This window comes from Erigeron canadensis, chromosome 5 (genome assembly GCF_010389155.1).
Source record: "Erigeron canadensis isolate Cc75 chromosome 5, C_canadensis_v1, whole genome shotgun sequence".
NCBI lineage: Eukaryota > Viridiplantae > Streptophyta > Magnoliopsida > Asterales > Asteraceae > Erigeron > Erigeron canadensis.
In genome coordinates, this window is record NC_057765.1 from 32,358,952 (window position 1) to 32,386,319 (window position 27,368).

The 27,368-nt window shown below is 33.0% G+C and overlaps 4 protein-coding genes across 4 annotated transcripts; 2 read left to right on the top strand and 2 right to left on the bottom strand.

The window, feature by feature from the left end:
- Window positions 1-1,515: 1,515 nt before the first annotated feature.
- On the bottom strand, window positions 1,516-4,122 carry LOC122601603. Its single transcript, XM_043774352.1, has 4 exons — window positions 3,725-4,122; window positions 3,353-3,612; window positions 2,951-3,301; window positions 1,516-2,756 (listed from the first exon to the last, which is right to left on the bottom strand). The coding sequence occupies exons 1-4, from the start codon at window positions 4,120-4,122 to the stop codon at window positions 1,516-1,518; spliced, it is 2,250 nt and encodes a 749-aa protein (XP_043630287.1).
- A 6,696-nt stretch (window positions 4,123-10,818) lies between these two features.
- On the top strand, window positions 10,819-11,551 carry LOC122598926. The gene is made up of 2 exons (XM_043771399.1): window positions 10,819-10,982; window positions 11,147-11,551. The coding sequence occupies exons 1-2, from the start codon at window positions 10,851-10,853 to the stop codon at window positions 11,408-11,410; spliced, it is 396 nt and encodes a 131-aa protein (XP_043627334.1). The 5' UTR covers window positions 10,819-10,850; the 3' UTR covers window positions 11,411-11,551.
- Window positions 11,552-12,133: 582 nt separating this feature from the next.
- Window positions 12,134-14,921, bottom strand: LOC122601605 (replication protein A 70 kDa DNA-binding subunit C-like). Its single transcript, XM_043774353.1, has 11 exons — window positions 14,790-14,921; window positions 14,621-14,695; window positions 14,421-14,517; window positions 14,218-14,314; window positions 13,713-13,840; window positions 13,548-13,632; window positions 13,311-13,443; window positions 13,005-13,222; window positions 12,606-12,906; window positions 12,421-12,498; window positions 12,134-12,319 (listed from the first exon to the last, which is right to left on the bottom strand). The coding sequence occupies exons 1-11, from the start codon at window positions 14,919-14,921 to the stop codon at window positions 12,134-12,136; spliced, it is 1,530 nt and encodes a 509-aa protein (XP_043630288.1).
- Window positions 14,922-21,406: 6,485 nt separating this feature from the next.
- LOC122600753 lies at window positions 21,407-25,788 on the top strand. Its single transcript, XM_043773510.1, has 4 exons — window positions 21,407-21,931; window positions 23,433-23,882; window positions 24,619-24,946; window positions 25,300-25,788. The coding sequence occupies exons 1-4, from the start codon at window positions 21,509-21,511 to the stop codon at window positions 25,434-25,436; spliced, it is 1,338 nt and encodes a 445-aa protein (XP_043629445.1). The 5' UTR covers window positions 21,407-21,508; the 3' UTR covers window positions 25,437-25,788.
- Window positions 25,789-27,368: the final 1,580 nt, after the last annotated feature.

Sequence of the window (27,368 nt, forward strand, 5' to 3'; positions counted from 1 at the left end):
CTTTACCAAGGTTATTGGCAAAAGGCTTGAAGATAATGTGAAAATATTTTTTCATGGTGTTGGTGAAGAAGAAAGAGTTGCAGGTGGTTTCGAAGATCTTTCTTGGACCAATTTTTGTTGAAAAAACAATGTTAAAGTTGGTTACTTTATGAGGTTGACAAAGTTAAAGAATCTGACTTTCAAGGTTGATGTATTTAATACTCATGGGATTGGTGAAAATGCGCTTGCTTTAAGTAAGTTTTAACGTCTACTTGAGTTATGTGGTATCAGTTGTTAGCATGAGGATAAACAGACTTATGAGTTATGTTATTTTACTTGATTTTTGAATATAGATGTTGAAGAGGCTGCAGATGATCACCTGTGTTTGGTTTATAAAGATGAAGATATTAACCATCAGTGTAGGGGTCATCATTTGAAACATGAAGACTTTAACCCCTATTTTTTCCAAAAGATTCAATATCATGGTGTGCAAACACCCATTCTGGTACAAACACTATATGCTTTTCCCAGCTTTTTTGATAATTAAAATGACTGCTCTTTGTATATTTACAATTGATGTAACAAAGTTTTGGTGGTAGTGGATTAAGTAGAAGAAAGCTTTCTTTTTGCAGGCTGTGCCCACAATCTTTGTTAGCACACACAAATTGTTCACTTATCCACAGGTTATTCTTCATTATTGTCAAATGGTTTTCACCGCGTCATTGGAATTGTGCATTGATAGGCAGTTGTATGGTGATAAAAGATACCTATTTGTGGTGATGGATTGGGCTTCTTTTATTGAAAGAACAAAGTTAAAGGTCTCTAATTGGATAAGGTTTGCATTGAATGTTCAGAAATGTGTACCTGGAGAAGTAATTGTACTTGATGTTTGTTAACGGAAGCATGTATTAGTAGCATGATGTTTTTTTAAGTTTCAAGTGTTTATTTAGTCTGGATGTTGAATACTTTTTAACCTTTAGTTAGTGTTGTGTAATAAACTAATGATTTGAACTTTATATTTTGAGTACTCAAGTTTGGCTTTCCAGTAGATGTGAATTTGATAATCACCTGTTTACAAAATAAGTGTCCTGATCATTTCATTAGAAAGCAGAATTACAACAATTAAAAGTAACAGTCATTGAATGTGCATTAGGCTCCAGAAATGTTTACATCAATTAAAAAACTACAAGCTTTCATATTCAGATTTCAATCTTCACAAACATTGAAGCACTTCTTTATAGACGACATTTGTGGTTGTGTTCTTCACTTTGAAGTCTTCATCTTGTATTAGAATTTTCAATCCTTTTTTGTTTTTCACTCTCGAGACCGCAACATACAATTGCCCATGACTAAAAAATGGTCTTGGAAGATACAAACCAACACGATCGAGTGATTGTCCTTGGCTCTTGTTTATTGTCATAGCAAAGCAAACTGAAATAGGAAATTGTTTTTGAGAAATCTTAACTGGAATCCTTTTATCAGAGGGTGTCATCTTTAATCTTGAGATTAAAGTGTGAGTGCCAATGTTTGTTCCTGTTATGATTTTGGCTTCAATGACATGTTTTCCTTTTTGACGACTTGTAAACGTGTGCCATTACACAAGCCATTTTGTTGATCTAGGTTCCGCAATAACATTACTGGGGCTCCAACTTTTAGCACCAACTTATGATTGGGTAATCCGGTCAATCTAAGTCCATTGATGACTTCTGGTGAGAACAAAGCGGCATCAATTGCATTAGTATCTTCACATTCACATATGCTATCAGAACTTAAGTATGTCATCTCCTCACCCGGCATCATTTCCAACAGCTTTTCATTTATAGTTCCAACCACATCATGAGTTGGTGCAAGAATAGCGCGTTGTTGAAAAAACATGGGATCCTGCAAACTGTTCAACATATTTGGATAAGTAAAATCAATCAGTGATTGAAGGGGATCATCTGAATCAGTGATTAACAATTCCTTTGGTATTTCAATTTCTGTTTCGCCATCATTGTGAGCAACAACAACCCCATCTCCGACTTTTAAAATCCATTCAGCAAATTCTTGAATATCTTGTAAGTCGGTTTGTTGTGTTCCAAGTTTTAGTCTCATATTGATTGTCAATTTAAGTACTTGACAGTGGTGCCATATATATGAGGCATTTAGACTTGCATTGACAATCATGCTTCTAGTTCCTTTTGGTATAACTGGCAAGATTTGTCTAAAGTCACCGCCAAATACAACAACTTTCCCTCCAAAAACTTGATCTTCGCTATTGGGTTGGGTTGATCGTAGAATATCTCTCATTGTTCGATCAAGAGCTTCAAAACAATGTTTATGTATCATAGGTGCTTCATCCCAAATGATCAATTTAGTGAGTTTGATCAATGCTGCCAACTCACTGTTAGGATCTATTGAACAAATTGAGCTTTCAGTGATGTTAATTGGAATAACAAATCTTGAGTGTGCGGTACGTCCACCAGTTAGTAACAGTGATGTTATTCCACTTGAAGCAACATTCAACACAATTTGACCTTTTGAACGTAAGGCTGCTGTCAAAGTCTTCCAAAGATAAGTTTTTCCAGTGCCTCCATATCCATAAACAAAGTAAACTCCCCCTTCGTTTTTACTTACCGAATTGATAACCGTATCATAAAGACTTTTTTGTTCAACAGTTAAGCATGATACTAACTGCTGATGTTCGATAGTCAAAGCCCTTTTGTCATACAGCATTTCATTGACAATTAAACGGTTATTCAGTGATGAAACATAATTAGTATCAGGGAAAGGCATATCTAGAAAATTTATGAGTGAACTGCCATTGTTAGTTAACAATTGCTCTATATAGGAAAGGCAGAGATTGAGAATAACTTCTTCGGGAAGCTCCAGACCTTTAATATTGATAATTCGTCTTAGAAAATTTCTTATCTAAAAAATTTATTTTCAATAATTACGTTGAAACATGTATGCAATGAGTTAAAGAAATTACCTGGACAATTTAAGATTCTCCTTTGCATGTGTAAGATATCTTCACTTAGAACTTTGCATGTTTTCTTCCATAAATCATCTGGCCGGGCTACAGAGGTTGAAAGTAGTAATTGGACAAAGAAAGTCCTGAGATACGATGCACTTGCCCAATGAGATGCTTCCAAAATTGCATCAACATATTCTTTGTCATCATCTAGAAGGCCCAACTCGAAACATGCTTCTTTGTAACTTTTACATTTACGTCCATTGACAGTAAGGAGTGCATCAAATGATTGAGGTCCAACAACATGATTGAGGAGGATTCTCAAATAGTATACATCACCAAGGGATGGAGGGACATAGGATATCCTCCCTATAGAACCATGTCCTTCCACAGTTCTTCATTGCCATTTCCTAGTCTTACGTATCCAAGCATAAAACTGAGGAATTTGCACATATTTCAATGTTCTGGCAAAGTTATCTTCCGCATTTAATTCCATCCATTCCAGGAACATTGAACGTTTGACTGTTGGATTCGAAACCACATCACATAGTTGTGCTTCATCATCATAAACTATGTTTTGTTCATTTTCTTTGTGAAATGGCAAGATTTCCACAGGAGGATGTCTGTAATGAATATCAAATCCAAAAATTCTCCAACATGCTTCAGAAGCAGAAACGTACCTTAATTTACATTAGGTGAAACAAATATTAGTTACATACTTTATTGCTTAGGCATTCATGATATTATCAAAAGAAATGACCAAAAACAGTTTAAGAAAATTATAAGAATTACCTACAATCCAAGTAATTTTTAACCTCATCTTTGGGTTGGTTGTTATCAGTTGTTGTTCCATCTGTATTAGTTTGATACACACTTGCTGTAACTCGATCCGGACCTTTGTTTATATATTTGAACAAATACTTAATTGATCCTGATTGATTGCACCATTCCACATTAATGTGGCACTGGTATCTTCGCAGAAGCGTAGCATTATAAGGGACAACCATTCCATTATCAAGAGTCTTACCATTTTTTTCAATGGTATTCCCATTATTTCGACGTCTATATACAGGATACCCTTCTGAATCCACAACAGTTTCATCCTTCCATTTCTTAGGGAAATTCTTTGTACATTTTCCTTTAACCATACATGGACAGTTGAGATTATCAACTCCACAAGGTCCATGCATCATGAATTGCTTGACAAGCACATACAATTCTGGATCTTCTTTTTCGTTTGGTATTTCAGCACTAATGTATTTATCTACATCAGTTGCACGTGGAAATTTGTTTGAGGCCGCTAAGAACAAACAAATATGAGCATGAGGAAGGCCTTGATGTGTAAAATCTAGTCTTAAATTTATAAACAAGAAAATACTAATAGTTAGACTTTACACACAGGCAGTGTACCTTATCATGTATAGTAAAGCTATCAGTAAGTCCGGGATCGAACACAGGGACTGATTAAGAGCAAGCGAGTTTAATGCAGTTTAAAAAGAGTTTGGTTTTTAAAGACACCACGTCATCTTGATTTTATATTAAAAGTTAGTTGATTGAAAAAGTTAGTAATTCCGTAGAATTAATTGAAAAGAGAGTTTTTAATATCAAAATTAATTAAAAGATCATCTACTTCGACTCCATGACACTATAAACTCAGGTTGCACTTAATTGAAGAACCAATTCAAATATGTTGATTAATAACCGAGAACTAAACAAAGACTCACCCCGTACCCGTCAAGTTCGTTACTTTATTCAATCCTCTTAATTAACTAGTTCCAATATTAAGACCGGTACCCCGAGACACCTTTCATAACTTTCCTAATCAACTAATTGTTTTGGTTATTTAGATAACAATTGTGTCTATTGATTGTACCCAACCATTAATCCGTTAACTCTTATTAACTATTAATTATTTTCTACCGTACCCGTCATAGAAATAATCGCTTCTAACCAAGCAATCAAAATAACTTTTACACAACCTAGTTACCACTAAGATCATGCAAAAACTATCCGCAATTAATAATTAAATAACAAAGAATTAATAAGCTAAGATCTCGACACAACGTTAAATTAAATCAACTAAGAATTATAAAAATAGTGCAACCATCATTTAATTGTATCACTTCATCTTAATAGATGATTAAAACACTTAGCTACACATGACAAGAGTAATAAAACACCATATCAATTAGAAAAGAAATCATATTAATGTGGTATGATGATATAGTCTTGCAAATAAGTTGACTAATAATAATAATAAAGTAATAAAAAGCGAAGAGAATTAACTAGCAATCGAAATTTGTCGGATGTTTGATCTCCACGGCTGCAGCTAGTCACGAAAGTCCAAAGCCTTAGACTTTTTGTCTCTTTGCGGCTGTCCCAATTCGACCGACCACTCCCCCTTAATTCTCTTCTCGACCGACTTCTCGACTAAAAACCCCACGTCCCAATTATTATTCCCTAAGCACCTCCCCTTTAATTTATATGACTTTCGTTCCTCTCTCGGCTGTATTATGTGATATATATAAAGGATTGATTTGCTTGGAGCCCCCATGAAACAAAAGTCGGTTCCTCTTTTCCTTCCGCCAATTTACTAAAGCAAAACAATAATTGTGGACTTTCTTTCTTAACAAATTTCGGCCCATGTAACTTTCGGCTTATGCCCACGTGAACATGTCTAAAGGAGCTTACCAATTTGTTGAATAAAATTGAGCTGCTTCTTTCTTTGCTTTTGAAGCCCACATGAGATGAATGCACATATGGCCTCATTTTTCTATTAAGTACAGCCGAGCCCATTAAAGAATCAATAAGCCGAGTCCATAATCTCTCCTTGGTCCAAATCTGTTTAAGCAATATTTACTAGGTGCATATATGATCTTGGCTTAAATCTTTATTTTCCTCATCACTTTCATCATCTTTTATCTAATAGACCTATAATCAAATAATTCACAGATTAAGTATAAAAATCTATAAAAATTATCATAACTCAAGTATAAAAAGAATGATAACCCATAAAATAAATATATATAAAATAGGCGATATCAGGCCTCTTTTTTGAAACTCCACTGTGTAAATAACTGCAAGTTTTGAAAAATCAATTATTAAATATATAGTATTATAATTGTATTTGTTACAAATAACCAACAATTTAGAATACACTTAATTATATATGTATATTATACCTGCTTGTACGGGACCAAAGAACTGCTCTTTCACAAAGTCTTTTGTAATTTCATCCAATTTTATCTTGAACATTCTAGCAAGTATATCCGGCCTGTCTTCGGGTGTGAGATTTTTATCAACTAAACAACGGTAAATCTCGGGCCAATTGGGATTACATGTAATCGTAATGAACAAATCTGGATAGCCGACTGACTTGCATATAGCCATTGCATCTAAGTACTTTTGCATCATGTACCTGCTCCCACCGGTAAAAGAAGAAAGAAGTAGTATACGTTTACCAGTCGATGCGGCATCTGTGGTTCCATTCTCTATATTTGTTGTCAAATTCTGGAAAGTATCAGTTCTGAGTTTTTTCTGGTTACCTTTTACGTATGACAATCGATCAGCCTCTAACATTGTGTAACCGTCAACACAGAACTGATGGAAAAGTTTACATGCATGAAGTAACAATGAGTACTCCCTAGGTCTGTCTTGTATTGTGTAACAAAAGTATTCCCTCATAGTAAGTTTTGTTCTTTTTTTCTGTGAATCTTGTGCGATGCCTCTGTGCTTGATACCTAGCCGAAAACCATCTTCTCCAAAGGGAAAGAGGAGTGGATATTGAAGAGCTAGATATGAAGGATGCAATTCACTTATCCTTTGAAGACCACCAAACTGCTTTCTCAAAATAATGTCCCGTGAATCAAGTACTGAATCTATGTCACCGATTATTAATCCAGCAACTTCAGAAGTTGTTGGCAAATTGTAAACTCGACCATCTTTATTTCTGTTGGCAATAAGTTGTAGACTTACATTTTGCAATTCATTGTCTTTAACACAATCTCTTACCATCCTGAAGGATTTGACAAGAGGGTTGCAACCATCTAACATCAGGTTTAGTATGTTGATTGTATCACGTTTTAGTTCATTTTTGGGGGGTCTTAAGCTTTTAGTACCAGAACTGTCAAGAAAAGAATATTTGTTTAAAGAAACTAACTTGTAGAAAATATGTAAGTATTTATATATCACAATTGTAAGTGGGTGTTTACCTGATAGCTCTTTCTCTATTCACCTCCTCATTTTCAGAATCAAATATATAAAGTTGGGAGAATTTTGGTTGATCACCTGGCGCAGGTAGCAGAATACCCATTCGGTGATAATTTTGACCTTGTAATCTGAAGACATAAGGTCCTCTTCCTTTTAAAGAACCTTGATTTACTTTACCTCCCATAGATGTGAATGAAAACATCATGTTCTATGCTCTTATATGTTTCATGAAATTATTGGCAATCGGATTCTTGCTCGAAAACAAATTGTACAACACAGGTGGAGGTTTCACAACTGGTGGTAGCTCCACATCACCACCTTTGCAACAAAAACTATACACAGTTTTCTTGCCATTCTGATTACCCCTTAACATTTCTGCTTCCCAAAGCAGTGCATGACACTTTGAGCATTCGTATATTTGATCTCCATGATCTTTATAAGCTGAAATCAGTTGGCCAAAATTCAATTTAATTTAGAGAGAAACTAATTGTCTAGACTCAAAAAATTTTATATTCATATACTACAATGAGACTTACCTAATGAAAGACCTTTCCTTTTGACATATGAATCATCCAACATATCATCATTAATCTCCATATCTATTCTGGGAATCTGAATATTATTTAAAACTTGAGATTTTTGTTTGTGAAGATTATTTACATTTCTTACAGGCGCCTTAGCTTGTTTATTTGAGGTTTTTGATTTCTGCTTTCCTTTGTTGCTACATGATTTAGGTCCAGCAGAGGTGGTTGTTTTTGATGTGGAAGGAAATTTAATATAAAAAAAATGTTAGTAAAATTAAATCATAATTAGCTAATTTTATTGAACACATTTGAGTAATTGAATGTGGAATTAATTATTAAAATTACCTAGAGGATCAATGGAACTTGGCAAATTACTTCTGGAAGAACACATTGATATTGGATTGTTAAATGCATTCATAGCATAGTTAAGATTCGTTTGTGTACCTTGAAATATATTTGTACATTTATGTTAAAAAGAAATGTACAGTACTGATAAGTAAAAGGTCGAAAAGGCATTTTGAACTTATATTACTATTGTTGATCATTGAACAGGGGTTAGTAGTAGCTTGGTAAGTACCAGAATGAGGTGTTACGTTGCTGTTGCTTGAACTACCAAAATCAAAAGTGGAACTGATACCTAAACCTATAGAAGACTTTAGATTAGAATTTAGAGGTGACCATGTCAAATGTAAGCAATGGACAAACTTAATTTGACACGAATTAGCTTACCATTGTTTAGAGCCTTCATTGTATTCTCGAAAATTTGGTACTTATTTCTGGTAGATGGAATAAACCTGGGTTGAACTTGTTATACCAAAAAACAAAATTGGGGTTAAAAAGGTTTAAATTAATTCAAATATTATAAGATTTAACACCTATTCATAAATTGTTTTAATCTTTGAAAACATACCATTGGTTATATTTGACAAAGGAATTGTTGTAATTGGATGGTGCTGTGTCGGAGAAGAACGATTAACAACATTGTTTCTACGATCATCCAAACAATTCTTCCTTTTCTTCCGGTTTATAGAAGCTTGAGATTGAAACATTTTTAATCTAAAATGAAAGCACCTAAAACATTTGTGTTATTCTTTTAGAAACTTATATTATTTGAATGAGGATATTTGTTTTATATGTAAAAGGTTTATTTGGTAAACTTTAGTTGTTTTTGTTTTCAAAAACTCCATATAATTTTTGAGGTATTTGAAATTGCCGCCAGATATATATATACTAATTTTGAGGCATGATCATTTTTTTGTTTAAAGTTGTACTTCTTTGGTTTTACTTTGTTGACTAAACACTTCCCACTTCGTATATAATTTATTTATTAAGTCCATGTGTCTTTAAGTTGATGTGATGGTAACTAAATAGTTCATGCATGTAATTGTAGTTACTATTTAGTTACATTGTGTTTTTGTTCTCAAATATTAAAACAATTATTATATTATAAAATGTGTTAAATGTAAAAATATCTACCAACACTAACTTCTTTATGAGAATCACACAAGTACATTGTCATTCAATCTCATATCTTATCTAATTTGTAACGTCCTCTCTAAAACAGAATGGAGAATCAAGTAAGATCTAGTCGATATATTCAATCTAATATTTGTTTTACCTTCATTGAATCTAATTACATTTAGTTGGTATTTTTGTGGGTAGTTTGATGTACAACATATCTTTATTTTTTGTCTTGATTTCTTATGCATGTTTCTGCTATAGTAGTTCGGATATATACAGATATATAAAGTCATATATATATATATACAATATAAAGTAGTTAATCAGTTAGGGTTTGTGATTTTGTTTATATTTAATTAGATTTTTGGTATCTTGGGTTATGTTTTTTATATGTATACGCACTTGTAATACCTTAATATAAGTTTGTTGTAGGGTAGTTTAACTTGATTTCAGAGAATGGATGAGTAAAACAGTTGTATATGTGTTGATAGCTTTGATCATTGAATTTTTTGGGTATAGGACCACAAGTGGGGTTGGTATATAATATATGAATATGAACCAATCTGTGTTTTGTTTATTGAATGTTAAAATGGTCCCAAAATCTGAACTAACCTATTCTTGATTTATTGAATCTTGGAACCCACCCACACTTTTTGTCGATAGATAACTTTCCAAGTTCTTGTTGATGTCTCGAATAAGGATAACTTGTCAGAGTTGTTGGTAAGTTTTAAAAATATAGTGGACATTTTACATATTGAACACACCCTTTATAAATTTGTAAAATTGCTTATATAACATGATTCTGGCGTTAACTTAGGTACTCCCAAAAGTGGTTAAGAACACACTGCCACCAGGATGCAAGTCAGTTAGGCTTGTGGATTGCAACTACCGGTCTTACATAGTGCGTGTCGTAACTTTTGCAAATAACAAAATCATGCTAACTGGGGGTGCTTGGCGAGATTTCCATAGTACCTGTATCCAACCAGACACTCAAAAACTTTGCTTCAGATTACGGAACCACCACAGTTTTGATGTGGTTGTGTTTGATGGTGCTGGCAAGCAGATTTTGAGGGATGACAATGGAGATGAATATGTCAAACGATGTATCATTGAAGTATATGGTGAAACTACACATGCAGAGGTCCTCAAATTTCTAGTTTTTGATTGTTTAACTCATTTATGAATTGTGTACGAATAGGATTTCTTTATATGTTTATAACTTGAAAATTGTAATCTGACCAGCATCCACCATTGTTCTTTCTTGATGACCTGAATGTCCGCTTTCATTGTGTACAATCTTTGGACCTGTTCAAATTGAAGACGTGCAGGTCATATATGAAGATGAAATTGACTATACCATCAATGGTATCCCTGTTGAGATTGATCCTGATGTTAAATATGAAGAAGAGGTAGTAGATCGAACCACTTGGCGTGCGGTGGGATTTACCGGTCCAAAGTGGACAAATCTTTGCTATGAGCATGAAGTTACCATGGGTGGTGACATCATGTTAACAAATCTTGGTGAAGGGAGATATTTGTTTGATTATTTTAATGAGGCTGGTGTTGGATCGGCTGCAGCTACTCCAGTATGTAAGTAACTTAAGTTTACATTATTAATTGATGTTTGCTTAGATATAAGTTAGGGTTTACATTATGATCAGAGTATTCATCTTACAGGCAGGACTGCACCACTTAGTGTTCAACCAAGTCTGTCAGCGGATTACATGACTGAGAGCGACAATGAAGATGTGGAAAGTAACCGTCACCAATGCCAAATTGCTGGGCACCAACACAACAATGACAGGCCATCCTTCATGAAGAAACTGACTGAGCACTCTTTTACCACTAAAATGTTGGTATAATTAAAAAACTTCATTGTTTAATATTATCTGACCACTCTTTTAGCACTAACATGCTGGTATATAATTAAATAAATTCATTATTTAATGTTATATGAATGTCTCTAAGTTTCTAGGTATATATATGTGTGTCTCATTAGGATGTACATTGTTGTTTGTAGACGGTGCCGAATCATTTTGTTCGTACACATTCCCTGGATAACTATACAAACGCATGTGTTTATGTCGGAAGGTTGAAATTTAAAGCTAAGTTGGATATCATGTATGATGGTCGCAAGGATGGTGATCAAAGTCATGTGGTTCTGATAACAGACTGGTGGAAGGTTTCAAAGAAGACTGGTGTGGCAGGTGGTAAGGAACTGCGATTTGAACTGAATGTGGTGCAATCTGTTGATGGGCCCAGTGTGGAATTTCATGTTTGTTGAAGGTGTTGCTAATTGAGTTCATGTATCAGCAAAGTGGTTGGTGTCCAGACTACAAACTTTCTTTTGATTACTACTGGTTTTAATATGAATCCATGCTGATTTTGGTACTGTAATATATATAACATGTGGACTGTTAGTATAATATATGGTGATATTTTCGGATTGTAAACATAATCAAATTCTGTTGTGTGTTGATGTAGTGAATGGTATGTGATGCATCAAGTTAGTCAAATCTATTTGCACCACATTGACTTTTACTTACGATTATATAATATTATATTAGATTTGTGTTAACTTTTAGTTTTTTACTACAGTTTAATAAAACAATTTAAAGTGTTTACTATAAAATTCAACAATCATGTTATCATAATTCTAGTTTCAGTAATGTCTTAAGCATATACATGCTTGTTTTCTGTTGTCGAAAATAACTACACTTATGAAAGCATTAGGTTGTTTGTATTTTGGAAATTCTTAGAACATGTGAAGGTTAACTACTTATTTCCATTTTTAAGTGCAAAACAACAACAGAACACAAATCATGAGCTAACAACTATGAAACTAACACATCAGAAAAGTTTACCACATTACATAAAATTACCACAAGAAATTCCCAATCCGACATTTTTAAACTGTTTATGTTCGGAATTTAAAATGAAACAGATCCAAGTTCCGTGAGTAGATATTGTTTAGGGATCATACCATCTACACACTTTCAAAAGACAATTACCTGCATGCATAAGGTTCTTCGATCTTGATTCCTAGTAGATCATAATACTTTGCGAATCTTTTTCCCAACCTTGTTTGTTGATTCCACACCGGGAGTCTCATTACCTCTTTTCTGCACGAACTGGTCTCACTATCTTTCTCAATCTCGGTGGCCAAAGAATCACCAGTAACCGAGAATGCATCCTGCCCAGACACCACACAATAACTATGCAGAAATTAGTCTACAAAATTCTATATATATTGAATCTATAATATAGACTAATTATACTATCGATTATTAATACCTTTGAATCCGGAGCACCTTGTGATTCCTCATCAAGTTTAACAGTTGCTACCTCCGGCATTGATGGCTGTTCCTCAACCTAAATATCAATAAGTAATGTTGAACTTGCAGTTATTCATAAGAGGATCATCATTAAAATGTGTACCAGGTTTGGTGAGTTTGACAACAATTTTATATATTGAGTACCTCATTGTTGTTTTCCGATTCTTCCAACTCAGCAATGATATCAGGATCATCACACATCTTGTTAACAGTATATGCACTGCCCTTGTGTTTGATATTGTATTTGTCAATTTTTATCTTAAATGCCACTTTTACATTTAGGAGGCCTTCAAGTTCATGAGGGTAAGCCTGATCATCATTGTTTTTCAATTGCCTTTGACGGATATCATTTGCACTTAAACCAAGCAACTTTTGGACATCTCTATCCCACATAACAAACGATGCACTGTCGGTGTTGTCTTGGACTCTCATGGTAACTCTGAACCTGAGTTTTGAAACAGATAGGCAAAAGAAAAACAAATCCTAGTTAATTGCAGATTTGATAAATTTGTATTAACTATGTCAGTAATTTTGCAAAATTACTTGGGTACAACTTCTGTGGCGATTGCCTTTTCTTTTCGACACCATAGACTGTCAACTGGAGCATTAATGAGTTGATCAGTGATTTCATCTTCATCTGCAATTTCCATGTACTCCATTTTGCTTAGCACTTTCTTACCATCTTTGCGGCAACCCACAAAAAACCATCCAAACTCCTGCTCAAGCATAGCTATTGTGGCGACCACAACAAGGTCTCCAGTCTGCGAAGTTGGATCGTATTTTAAAATAAGAATCTATTTGTGAATATAGAATATCATTAAAACTAATTACATGATGATTAAGATTTACCTCTTCAGATTCTCTGACTTCATCCAGCTGTTTCTTATCGGTGTTTAGAATAAACTCTAAGCGATTGGGATAAACAGTTTGTGAAGCTAAAGTTGTATGTGAAGCTTCACTTACTCCTTGTTTAAGTATCAACCTAAAGATGTTTGTATCACAAAAAGAAAAAAAATATCACATACAGGATATAACCATTGTTCTTATCCATACCACACTTTTAGTATACAAATTACTGGTGATTACCTCCTCCTAAAGTCATTAGCTTCTTGTATATCTTCATTTATGAAAATTCTTGTACCAAATTTATCAGTTTGAACTGACAAGTTTTCTATAGGAGGAAAACCATACAAAGTAAGCTAACCACAATGGAATGAAAAGAAGTGTATATAGGTGAAAGCTTGGGATTACCCTTCCATTCATTAATGATAGCATGTTGCATGATGGCAATCACATGCTCTTCAGATTTGTTCTTCTCAAGAAAGTCATTAAACTTAACTGCATAATCATTCCACAAAGTACAACGTTGTGTCCTACCACTGCAATATACAAAACCTTGATCACTACATTTAATTATCCAAAGTTGGATTTCACACATCAGGTATAAATGTTTCAACCAAATCATTCTTCTTTGATACTATATAAATGGATTAAAAAAATCTAATATTTAGTACAACCACATTGAATAGCACACAACTTTAGCTTATAATTTCAAATAATTATTCACTACATTTATAGCAACTGTCAGACTATTTCAACATGGATCTGTATGCACTTATAGACTCTTTTAAAAAGGTTGATAAACTGATGAACAAAGCTAATCTTTGCTTCAACTGACAAATACCGAAATTTACCGCCAAAAAAAGATAAAATTACAAATAATATAAGGTATGAAAAACTATTTGTATGAACTTACTCCAAATCTTTCAACTCAATGTTGAACCTCCTACTTGTTTGACTTCCAGACTTGAACACTTCCAGATTTCCACACCAACTTACACAACCGATGACATCTATAAAATAAAAAAGACATACATATTTATTTAAAACAATTTGATGAAACTACTAATATAGTAATTCAAATTTAACAGTATATGATACAAGCCGCCTTTTACTAACCAATGTTCAGGGTGTCTTTATCTCTAGCTTTCGTTAAAGTAATCTGATCGAAAGGCAAGAATGAGAAACCATAGCCACTGTATGTAAACGGCACAGCCTGTTGCACTTCAGTATTTTTGTAAAAATTACACTTTAGCTTGTGGTTGACGACAGGAAAGGGATCCATCATTTTGACCAACACCAAATCTCTTTATAATCACAGCAGTATCCTCTTTGATCTGTTCATCAAAGATAGGAACCAAGTCCTTTTTGACAGTACATTGAATCTTTGCACCCTATCAAAATTCAATTAAAGAACATATCGTAAATCCCTAATATGTGATCGATTTATATATAAGTTAAAGGTAAGACTGTAATGAGAAATCATACCTTTTCATCAACCAACACCATCTCAAGCCTTTTAATTTGATTGATCCAGCGACGGATTATCTTAACCTTCATATTCACAAAGTCTTTTGATGCATCAAGTTCTTCCACAAGAGTTATTTTGTTTGTAGCCATCGTGAATGAAATTCATAAACCAGAGAACAATTTGAATGTGGTTTATGTTTTTCTACTAAACAAATGGTTTGGATACACACACTTATCGATTTATCTTTCTTGATATGCTTCAATTGTAGATCTCAAGGATGGGAATTACATGTTGAAATAGTGGTGTCCAATCGGTCCATAATCTATACATTGCTTTATGTACTTTCTGTAATATATATGTGTATATGTATAGGTATATGATGCCTATAGGCGGCTTGTGTATGGGGGAAACCATGGAGCATTTAATGCTTGAGAGACAACCACTACACTCACAAAACCGTACCCACTTACACTCACATATACCAAAATTAACCATGCTTTAATATAAAAAATTAAATAATAGATTATAATTTTGAATGTATTATTATGCTTCCCAACACCCCACATACTCACATATATACAATTCAAATTCAAGTCTACTGCTCCTACACCCCGATGATCCTCCTCTGCATCTCCTGCTCCTACACCCCATGCGTCCCGCCCAAAACCACATTCAAATTTTCAAGCATTAAACTGCCAATTTGTTCCTCTGCATGCATCACCTTTTATATTTATATTTATACACACACTTGTTACACCGTGAAACACACACCAAAAACATCACCCACGACGTCATAGATCCGATGTGGCAACGGTATCTATTTGACAACAAAGCATTTTTTAAAACCTTAGCTACCCTCCTTTAGTATGTAAGTAAAGATGTTGCCTAAAGTGAATTTACTTTAGTAGTATACTGATCCAATCCGTTTTAAATTGTAAAGTAATCTAGGGTAAAAGGGATTACCCTCTTTAGCTTAATCTTCCAATAACTATAAACCAGCCTATGAAATTCATTTTTAAAAAAGTTTCAACCCTTGGATGAAAAAGATTTTTGAATTGTGACCATAAGATCATTTGCTGATCTCATTTTCCTTATATATAAAATCGTAATGTTACTTAGTTATTGGAGGAATGAAGTAAATCACGTTACAAAATATTAGCTTGTTTCCTGTTATATCCATCCATTTATTAATAATATTACTGGATTACATTACTCAATGGTTATGCAACGAATGAACTTTTTGTTTCGAATACTTAAATGAATGCATGAAATCACGACTACTTTTCAAAGACATTAAATCTAGATCCCTTTTTATTATCTATCTATTTATAAATATATATAAAAGCGAAACTTTAATTCATAATTGGAGATCTATGGACCCTTGGATGAAGTTCAACTTTTAATTAGAACCATTAGATCAATTGATGATGTCATATACCTTATTTAACATTTTTAGATTTAATTTTATTTAAATAAATTTAAATTATTATTATTTTCTTATTTAAGTTTGTAGACATTAATAATTAATAATTAATATTTTTAATGATATAATTATGAAAACTAATACTTAATAATTAATATTTTTAATGATATAATTATAGAAACTAATACTTTTATATTTTACATCATTTTTTATTTTTAAAATTAATTTTTAATTTTTTTACATAACTCTTTTTAATGTATTTTTATTAAATTATATTTTTGTATAGGTTTTTTATCATATGATGTTTTTTATTAAGTTAATGTTTTGAAAACTGGACCAGCTGTTAAACCGGTCTATTTAATAAATAACTAAAAAATAAATATGGAGTCTATAGTAAGCAATCACAATTGTATATCTGAATAATAATCGTATGAAAATTACAATGATATTATGCATAATTTTAACTTAGATTAACACAATATGCGATATATACATTGATAATTAAATTGCTTAGTAATTTTAGTGTATAACTAAATTATTCGAGCAAAACGTTAAAGCATAAGTACAATGACAATGCAAACATATCCGGATGAATGAAAGACATCTAAAGAACCGAAAACCTTACTTAGCGAGCCCTCTAATAGATGATGTATCGATTTTTCAACTGTCTGGTCACTGTTAACCGGAATTTAAACGACCACTAATGTAACTTCATGTTTTTTAGTGTTTAATTATTACATAGTTAAATATTTGTCACTTATGATATTAAACAAATTTAATATGTCGTTAATTGTATATGTTTCCTGCGTATTATGCGGGTAATAATCTAGTTGTACAGTAATATAGATTTACAAAATATTATGAACTTGAAAGTTGAAACTAAACAAAAAACTTTTAAAAGGTTAACTAGACTGATCCAATTGCTTATGACCGATACTAAATATGTTAGGTATATGTCTTGTCCCCAATGCATCCAAACCAATGATGTGCGATGTCTTCATGTGGCAAACTTCCACCTCGGCTCTAAGGGTGGACGGAGTGGAAAAGGCACCGGACTGGTACCGGATGGCGTACCGCGCCGACCCCCCGGTACCGGATAGGTGGGGAGGAGTCTGGGCACAGTGGTGCCGGTTTTGCTGCCGCTTCTTGTGACCGTTGGCTGCTTTTCCAATGTTTTTTTTTTTTTAACTGAAACCAGATCGATGGATATATATACTATATATATATATATATATATATTAAGTTGCAGGGAGTTTGGAGAAGACAAAATCAAAGAGTAGACATATATTTTCAATTTCAACCCTGAAACTTTTAACTATTTACTAGAATGGTCCAAAGTGTGTTTTTTTGTTTTCTATACATTAAATTATTATTATTATTTATATTATTAATATTTTGATTGGTTTATAAAATTAATTACAGAAAAAATTAATTACAGTTGTAAAAAGAAATATTAGTTTTATATTAAAGTAATTTTTTTTTAAAAAAAAGAAAAGAAATATTAGTTTTTGAAATACAAAGTAAATTAAATAGAAAAAGGTGAGAAGGGGAGGGGTGGCGAGGTGCTCCTAACATTAGGGGAAGGGAGGGGAGGAGAAGAAAAATCGGGGAGGAGTAGCCAAGCTCTCCCCCACCCTAATTGCAACGGACTCATTTTAGTCCAACTAATATAGTAATACTGTATTATCTTGTGGGTAAGAAAACTTTCATTAGCCTAAATATTTGTACAACATAAAAGATTATTATATTACCATTTTTAATTAGAATGTTACTTATGTTAAGCTGTCAATTACCAATGGGTCGTCAAATAGTAACTACCCATCTGTCTAACACAAATCAATACGCGGTTCATGATATTTTATTGATTTCAAAAGTGAAGGTACTGTAAAAGGTACCTTGAATCTTCTCGTGCATTTCGCTATGGGAAAATTGTCGATAAAGGTAATTGAATATTTGGTTTTCATAATAACAGAAACCTAGATTTTGTACATGCTTTAAAAATAATTTAGCTTCTTACTTTCAGAGAAATATGAATTTAACTTTATGCTAATCATATAGATGATTCGTGTGCAACTTGAACAAGTTGGACGTGACATATTCGTTTGTTTTCGTCTTCGCTTACAAAAACTTTGAGATGCCTTTTAAATTTTCTATCAATATGACTAGCAACAACAACAATAGTACCCAATCACTTGAGCGGGATATGAAAAGGTAAAATATAGACAATCTTGTCTCTACTTAAGATAGAGAGAGTGGATAAAGGCAAGACCGCTTTCATAAGGACCTCCGGGCAAACATGAAAAATTGAAAATAATAATATATTGTAATAGTTAAGTAACTATATCCGATAACCGTGTATCGCATGATTACATTAAAAATAGATTAAAATAGCAAAAACATAGCACATAATTAGAATTCAATTGAACATATTAGACAACAACGTAAGAGCATAATAAAATATACGTGCATAAAGCCAAATATGTAAGACTGAAGCAACAATTTAGAATGACAAATACAAAAATCCTCTTATTCCCCTCCTAGCAATATGATTAGGAAACTCAAATTTTCAAAATCACTTAAAATTTAATTAATTATGATGCAAATCAATTGCGAACTTTTTTAACAGATGTATTCAAGACGATACTACTTTATAATTTACTCTATAGATGACATTTGTCTTTGAAGATGACAAAGAATCAATCTTATTTAAATAGACAAACACTTCACATAAATAAATTGATCGAATATGTTATTATCACAATCAATATTAAACTATTAAAGTGCAAAAAAAGATGGGAGGTATGAGCAGCTGTCCCTTTTAACTTTAAAAAAAAAAAAGAACACAATTTGACCACAGATACGATTTGAGCATCTGGGCCATACAAACATGGCATATGTAATACAGCATACATGTGGGCCGTGATTGGCGCCGTTTATACACGTAACCTTTTATGTATGGGCAGTTTTCCTTCTATGTATGGGTAGTTTTTTATGCATTTAGCTTCCTAATGTGTGTGGCGTGTGACAATCGACTACTATTTCCTAAAGTTATAAACAGTTCGGTAGTTTTTTATGCATTCGGTTAGTTAAAAATTCCAAACAGTTTTTTTTTTCGTTTCGGTTAGTTAGAAATTTTAAACCGTTAATTTCAGTTAGCTGGAAATCGGTTACTCGAAAAAGTCAATTAATTTTGATTTTATTTTCAGTTAACCATTTATTAAAGTTATGCTAATATAAAGTTTAAGTTTTCAATTATAACAATCAATTTACATTGTATTAATTAATTTTTCAATGTATAATAGTTATTTAACTACATTAATATTTTGTTTTATAACTAAATATACATTATATCTAATTTTGAATTACTATTTTTTAATATTATATTTATGAAATGCAAGTTTTTATTTAAAAGTATCATAATTTACTACTTAAAATGTCTTTTATATGATATTACTAATATTGTTGATAAATATTTTAAACAAAGTTAACAATTTTTTTTAAAAAGAGTATATATATAAGAAAATTACTTAAAATATCCAAAACTAATCATAGATTGTGAAAGAAAGTTAGTAAAATTGTTAATATTTTAGGCAACAAATACAAAAATTTAGTTAAATATTTATGTAAATGATGTATTCATGTAATACATATCTGTATAAATATACATAAATATGATAATATGTAGGTATATATCAAAATTTGGTTCGGTTAACCGCAGGTAATGAATATTGAAAACCGTAATCGAACCGCTACACATCAGTTTTTTGTTTTCGGTTTTTTCAGTTTCGGATCACGCGGTTCGGATCGGTTTCTGGTTTTCCGGTTCATTTCTTACACTCCTACTATTTCCACACATAATATCTGTCTTTTTGGAAGAAAATAAAATAAAATTAATTGTTAATTAAGAAGTTAGTAATTTTACCGTTTGTACACATCATTGAATGGCGAAGTCAAAATTTTCAGTTTGAAGTCTCTAAACAGTTTATTAAAAATCCTAATTTATTTGGAGGAGAAGAGTAATATAGGGGTGTTTGAATTTTGGGGGAAAATGATATGTTTTGGGGTGTCAAACGGGATTTTATTGCAGATACTTACGCAAAAATACATATTTACTTCTCGCATGAAAGTCACATGGAGGGTTTTGACGGTCAATTAACGGCGGTTTGGTCCAGACATGATTTGAGTGGACATTTTATAACGTTTTGTATGATCCTAGTAATAACTAACCGTTAGCTATGAAACTAGCAATATCAAACAAACACTTAAATACCATTTAAGTAATTAACTATTCTAAAATTAAAAGGGTTTAAGTTTTTTATAAAGGAGTAAGATGAAAAAGTAAAAAAGGATGTTTTAAACAAATCTCTCATCCCAAATTATATTAGTTTGAATATGTTTTTTTATTTTTTTATTTTTTAAATTAGGTAGTAGCGATATGAAGATGATATTTAGATGATTTGTTGACCGGGTTAATTAGTAAACGTCGTTTTTTCTCTTCATACAATTTTTTGACAACTCTTTCTCTCTTCACGACAAAGATGAACAATAAATTTTTAACAGCTCGGTCCAGTCATGAAGATATTGAAAGAGTATCTTTTATGAATCCAACAAACCAATATTTTTGTAACTCTCATAAAACACGAAACAAATGGAAGGCGTTGACCAAAGGGACAGCACAATTTGGCACCACATCAAAGGGGCGATCGCAGTGGAACCTAATCCATGCAAATAGGAACAATCACGAGTCTCATATCACATGTTGCCGCTTTGCACCACTCCTTATCACTTATCCTACATGTGACTCATCACACCTTATTGTTTCCTTATTTGTTTAATAAGTTAATTTTTACAGATGTATATTTCGATTAATAAAACAAAAAAGAATAAACAAAGAAAACCGATGTGTATTAAACTATTAATCCGTATAATGCAAATACAAACATTTTAAATACAGCCTTAAAAATTATTGTTAATATATATAAAAAGAATTGTACTTTTCATATCAAACATAGAAAATTGTTACATTTACTAAAACGATACACGTATCATCTTACTTTAATTTATTTTTTTTATAGTTGGGTCTTGCTAAACAGTCTAGTTGATGTAGTTGCATAAAATAATTATATAACGAAATTTTAATATAAAAAATATAAATTTTTATGGTATTATTAAACCGAGTCGACAGAAAAATATATATTTTTAACATAGAACAATCACACACACATATAAAAACCAAATGATATTATATCTCGATCAACAACGGTAGTAGTCCCACACGCCTGTCTCGAACACCTTCATTTACGCGATCTAAAAATGGCCATAGAACACGGAGGAACAACAGCACAACCATTATTACCAACATCAAAACGCCGAACATTCAACCGATCAACTTCATACGCGTACGATGAACTCCATAGTTTTCGATCATGGCTACGTTGGATGTGTGTCGATCAGTCTAATAATTGGACTGCATCTTTATCATGGACAGTTTTCATTATTTTCACTTTTATCATCCCAATTTTGTCTCATTTTTATCTCGCGTGTAGCGACTGCGATAACCGACATGCCAGGCCGTACGACAGCCTGGTTCAGTTGTCGCTTAGCGCAGTCGCTACGCTTTCGTTTGTTTCGTTGTCTCAGTTTATTAGGATTTATGGGCTGAGAAGGTTTTTGTTCTTTGATAAACTTTGTGATGAAAGTGAGATCGTCAGGACCGGATATACTGCACAACTTAATGTATGTACTTTATTTTTTGTTATGCCTGATTATATAATTTTGTGTTATGTTATATTGCTTGTGTAGTTTGAATTAATTTGTGATCATTATTCAAAGAATTTGTTTTCCTGTTTATTATCGTTATAATGTTTATGCTAATATATTTATTTACATTTTGTTTTAGCATAATAATAATAATGCTAATATTTAGAAGTGGCCTCTAGTTATTTCGTTAGAGATATTGTACATGTGACATCTCCATACTCGTCTTTGATGGGATTGAGTATATTTTTTTTGGACTATATCTGTAATAAGGCATCCCATATGGTCATATATATTGGATGGGGCCCTTATAAGTTGGTACATGATTCTACTTGATTTCATTTTTTTATATTTGATTTTGGGTAAGATTGGCTACATTTTCATTTTGGATCTCTAGTTATGATTTGAATTTGAGAAGTACTCGTAATATGTTTTAGTTTCTGTTACTGATAGAATGAAGTGAAAAGTAAAAATAGTTAGTATAAGATTTTTGGATATGTTAGTATTTTCTTATATGTCTATATCACACTTTAGGATTAATCTGATGTGTAATTGTGCTAGTCAACTTGATGTGAGGTTGTTTTTGATATAACAATCTGATTTTTGACTTGTGTTAAAACTTACTGATGTGGTTTTAATCAAGGAATGAGAATGAAAGGAACGATATGGAAAATGGTCCGTGTAAAGAGACTGGTTGCCGTTCTTTTTCATCGTGTTCAGTGTCATCACATTTCAGGATCGTTCTGATGTATAAGTATGGTACTCTGGTTATGGCTTGACCCAAATACGTATGTGCTTTATATAGTATTACCAAAGACTGAATCGAAAAGGGAAATGGCTGGTGATGAGAAGTTGGTTGACATGTTATTAATTTTATTGATCACCATCATCACATTCGGGGACCTTTCTACGATATAAGTACACTAGTCTATTCAAGGATCATAGAGATTTTGATCTTTAATATTGGGGACTTTAGTCTTTCGGTACAAAATGTATTTTGGGTGTAACTTAAACTTTACTGATGTTAATTACTACTATTATAAGTGTTAAAGTGCAAGTATATTGAAGAGTTAAATTTCTTTGTTAGAAATTAGAAAAATGATGATGGTGAATCTGACTCATACAAGGACATAATTCTAACTTTTTCCTGCAAACCAGATAGACGGCAACCTTCCTGGTATTAAGTCTGACTGCTAATATCCCTTGGTGAGAAAATGATCTTAGTAGAAAAAATTACTCGTATAATGTATTGTATGAATTTCTGTTTGGTATTTAGAATAGATGCACTTTCTGTAGGAAATTGTTTTATGTGTCCTTGTTAGTTAATGGAAATCAAGAATGACATAAGTAAGATTATTCTCTTATATATAGTGTTTACTTTCATTTCGTTAAGTTGAAATCAAGTAGGATAAGTTCATATTATTTACAGTTATAAACTTTATATCTGTATTTGATAAGTATCATTCTTATGTTAATGCAGAGATCACTGAAAATACTCTCCATCTTTGTTGTCCCATGTTTTGCTGCTGAGAGTGCATACAAAATATGGTGGTACACTTCGGGTGCCACAGCCATCCCCTTCTTGGTCAATGTTGTAGTGAGTAATACAGTAGCATGTATCCTGGAACTCTTCTCTTGGCTCTACAGAACGGTGGTGTTTTTCCTCGTCTGTGTCCTCTTCCGCCTCATTTGTTACCTGCAAATTCTCCGCCTACAAGATTTTGCTCAGGTTTTTCAAGTTGACTCTGATGTTGAGTCTGTATTGAGGGAACATCTTAGGATCAGAAGACACTTGAAAATCATTAGTCATCGTTATCGTGTTTTCATATTGTTCTCCCTCATCATTGTCACTGTCAGTCAGCTTGCGTCCCTTCTCAATACTACACGCCACACAGCACAGCTCAGCATCTTTAAATCTGGTGAACTTGCCGTAAGCATCTGTATCTATGGCTTTTTAAAATGAAAACAACCAAAGGGTTGAGTCGGGTTGGCCCCAAAGCACTTTAAATTGATACAGTAGTTTTTAAAGTTTTCCTGTGAGGGACTAATTTCATAGAAAAGTCAACTAACTTTGGTCTGATCTATTTTTGTAACCACCTTTTTTAGCCCAGAAAGATCATCAAAGTTTTAAAATATTTGATTTAAGGTAACTTACTTTAGTTAGAGTTAACATGTTGGTACATTTTGACTATGTTTACTCTTTATTTTAGCTAAACAATTGGTGATGATATGGATGTGGGCTGAAAACCAGTTTAATTAGGTAAACAATATTATCAGAAAATTTGGAACTTTGGTGATAATTCTTCTGGCTGGCCTAAACTAAGTTGATTACCAAAAACAGAAATAAAATGATGTTTATTCACATATCTGTTAGCTTAACAATTAATGTGTCGGGTATGCTAAGAAAAGTTATTCGATGTCAATAATTAACTTTTTAATGAAATGATTTATGAGATTTATTCATTGAACTTATCCTTTGGATTGCGCCTTACTACCATTAGGCATTAGCATGTTTTTATATAGCTATATATTTTTCTTTTTACCAGTATGACATAACCCAGATCTCAATAGTAAGTACATAAGTTGAACTTGTTACCTTTATACCATTGTATAACGGAATTTTGGATTTACCTTACTACACGGTGCTTTTCTTTCTTTTATTGTAGCTGGTTTCCGTAAGCCTTCTTGCTGGCTTATTGATTTTGCTGAGGAGTGCAACTAGGATCACCCACAAGGCACAAGGTGTGACGTGCCTGGCTGCCAAGTGGCATGTTTGTGCAACAATTGATGTCTTTGAGACACCCGAAGCTGATACTGAAACCCCAACAACAGCAACAGGTGTTCCTGGGAATCCTGGCAGCCAGGCTTTTCCGTGTGAAGCATCATCATCCGACTATGATGATGTTGGTAGTGAAGAAGACGAGTTGGACAATACTAAACTGATACCAGCCTATGCTTACAGCACAATATCTTTTCAGAAAAGGCAAGCTTTAGGTAAGTCAGCTAGACTTACTAAATTATAAGATTATTAACCCAACTGTCAAAGGTGACAAATTGAACTGCCTGGGTAGGTTGGGTAATGGGTCAAAACAGGTTAGAGTGGGTTCTTCTGAAAAAACTAATTTTCCAAATGTTTGAAGGATGTCATTTAGAAGAATGACACACATCGTTTTTAAGATTGTTTGACCTACCTGTTTAACCCATTAAATTTTTTTAGCCAATTTTTTTAACTTGGACTGTTTGGGATATAGCACCACTCAAATTAACTCATTTATAAGTTAATAGGTCAAAATTGCTATATCTATGTACCGAATATGATTAGTGATTCTGTTTTAACTTTGGTGCAGTGACTTATTTTGAGAACAATAGAGCTGGGATAACAGTATTTGGTTTTATGCTGGATAGAACCTCACTACACACCATAGTGACAATAGAGATGTCACTGGTGTTATGGTTGCTTGGGAAAACCATCGGTATTTCTTAATTTACATAACTTAAAATGAAGAAAATCAACTAGACCGCGAAAGAAAGAATGCAGCCATTTGGTTGTGTAGATCACTTACACCAACAGGGCTGCCTACATCCATTTTGAACACTGTGAACTTTGCATGAAAGTGCATTGACGTGTTGATATCAAGTTAGAAACAGAGGAGTAGTTTGGGGAATGTGAGTTAATTTGCTGTGTTGAGAGCCTGCTGATTATATTGTGTATGGTTCATTTCAATTTGAAGTCATTTGTTCAATCATTCTTTTTGACTGTGCTATTTGTTCACTGATTAAACTTGAATGTACGTAACATTATGTGCAGTTGGTAATATATGTGCCATATGTTAATATGCCCCCATTGTTCAAGCGATATTCGCGTGTCAGTGTGTGGTTTATGATGCCAGAGAAAGATGCTCAATTGATATTCATCATGGCATAAATAAAACGAGCATAGTGCCCGCGCGTTGCGGCGGCTAGAAAGTGATGACTATAAAAGGGAGGCGGTGGTGGAGAGCGAGGTAGGCGGTGGAGAAGGAGAGCAGCGGCGGAAGAGGGTGATAGAAAGTCGATGAGAGAGTGTAATGATTAGAGAGAATGGGGGAAAGGATGGTATATAAGGGTATTATGTTTAAGTATGGGTATTTTGGAAAGAAAAAAAAAATGTTGAATTTAAGAAATTCAATACTCTTTACAAAGGAGTATAGATATAGATAGGTAGACAAAGGTGAGTCCTTTAGACTTAGATGTACACTACCTAACTGGTTATCCTCATGGCCCGTTTACAGACCTTTTACTGGCCACCCCAAGATGTTAGCTTTTGAGATTCGTAACTAAGATCTCATGTGAACATCAGGTCTGCTTCCTAGTAGCCACCTTGGTGGTGGCCATCATAGGATAATTACGAATATGATAACCGAAAGATTGGGTAATTGGCCAAAAACATATGAATAAAAATCTGGTGGTCAAGGTTTGGGGCAACAACCATTTCTGTTTTTGGGCAATGTTATAGTGAGTGACACGAATTTGTGGTGTTTTCCTTTATATGTGTCCACTTTAGCCTCATATATCACCTCCAAATCGACCGTCTACAAAATTTTGCCAACGTTTTCCATGCTTACTATGATATCGAATAAGTCATTGTTAACATGGTTTCATATTGTTAACGGTCATCTTTGTTACTGTCAGTCAGTTTGCATCACTTCTCAGTACTACTTGCCACATGGCTGACTTTAGCAACAAGTTGGTTACAATTGAGCATGAGTGTGTTAAAGAATATACATTGTGCATATTACGAACCCAGAGTAACCTTAGACATGTAAGGCCCTATGTGAAGTTGAACCAGGAGGATTTGACAATGCATCTTGTTTCACAGAATTGTGCATTAGTGAAAAGCAATGTACGGGTCAGGGAGAGTTGTTTATTGTAAACAATGACGATGAACGTATTTCTGGATCGCCCAGTTAATTAACCAACAAATTATTGCCCACAAGTCGGTACGACACGGAAGGCTTCCTTGATAGAAAGAGCATTGTGAAGAAAAATTGGAATATGCGAACTGCAATATTAGGACCCGGGCCACGGGATCATAAAGTCAAAGAAGCGTCAAACCAAACTGGGCGTGTCTATGCACACTGAAAAGGTAAATGCCTCACTCAGTCATTTTTTTGACATCGGAAATTTACATAAATAATTTAGGACGTATTTAGTTATGAAAAATGTGTTTTAGTTTTCTATTTTAATTTTCTTAGAAAATGAAATGAGTATTCAAAACTAGAAAATAAAAAATGAAAAGTGGAAAACAATAAAAAAGCGTTTTCTAATTTTTCATTGAAAAGTAAAAAAAAATGTTTTCTGTTTTTATGGAAAACATTTTTGAAAAACTATGATTTAAACGCATTTATATTTTTCATGTTTTTTTGGAAAACAAATA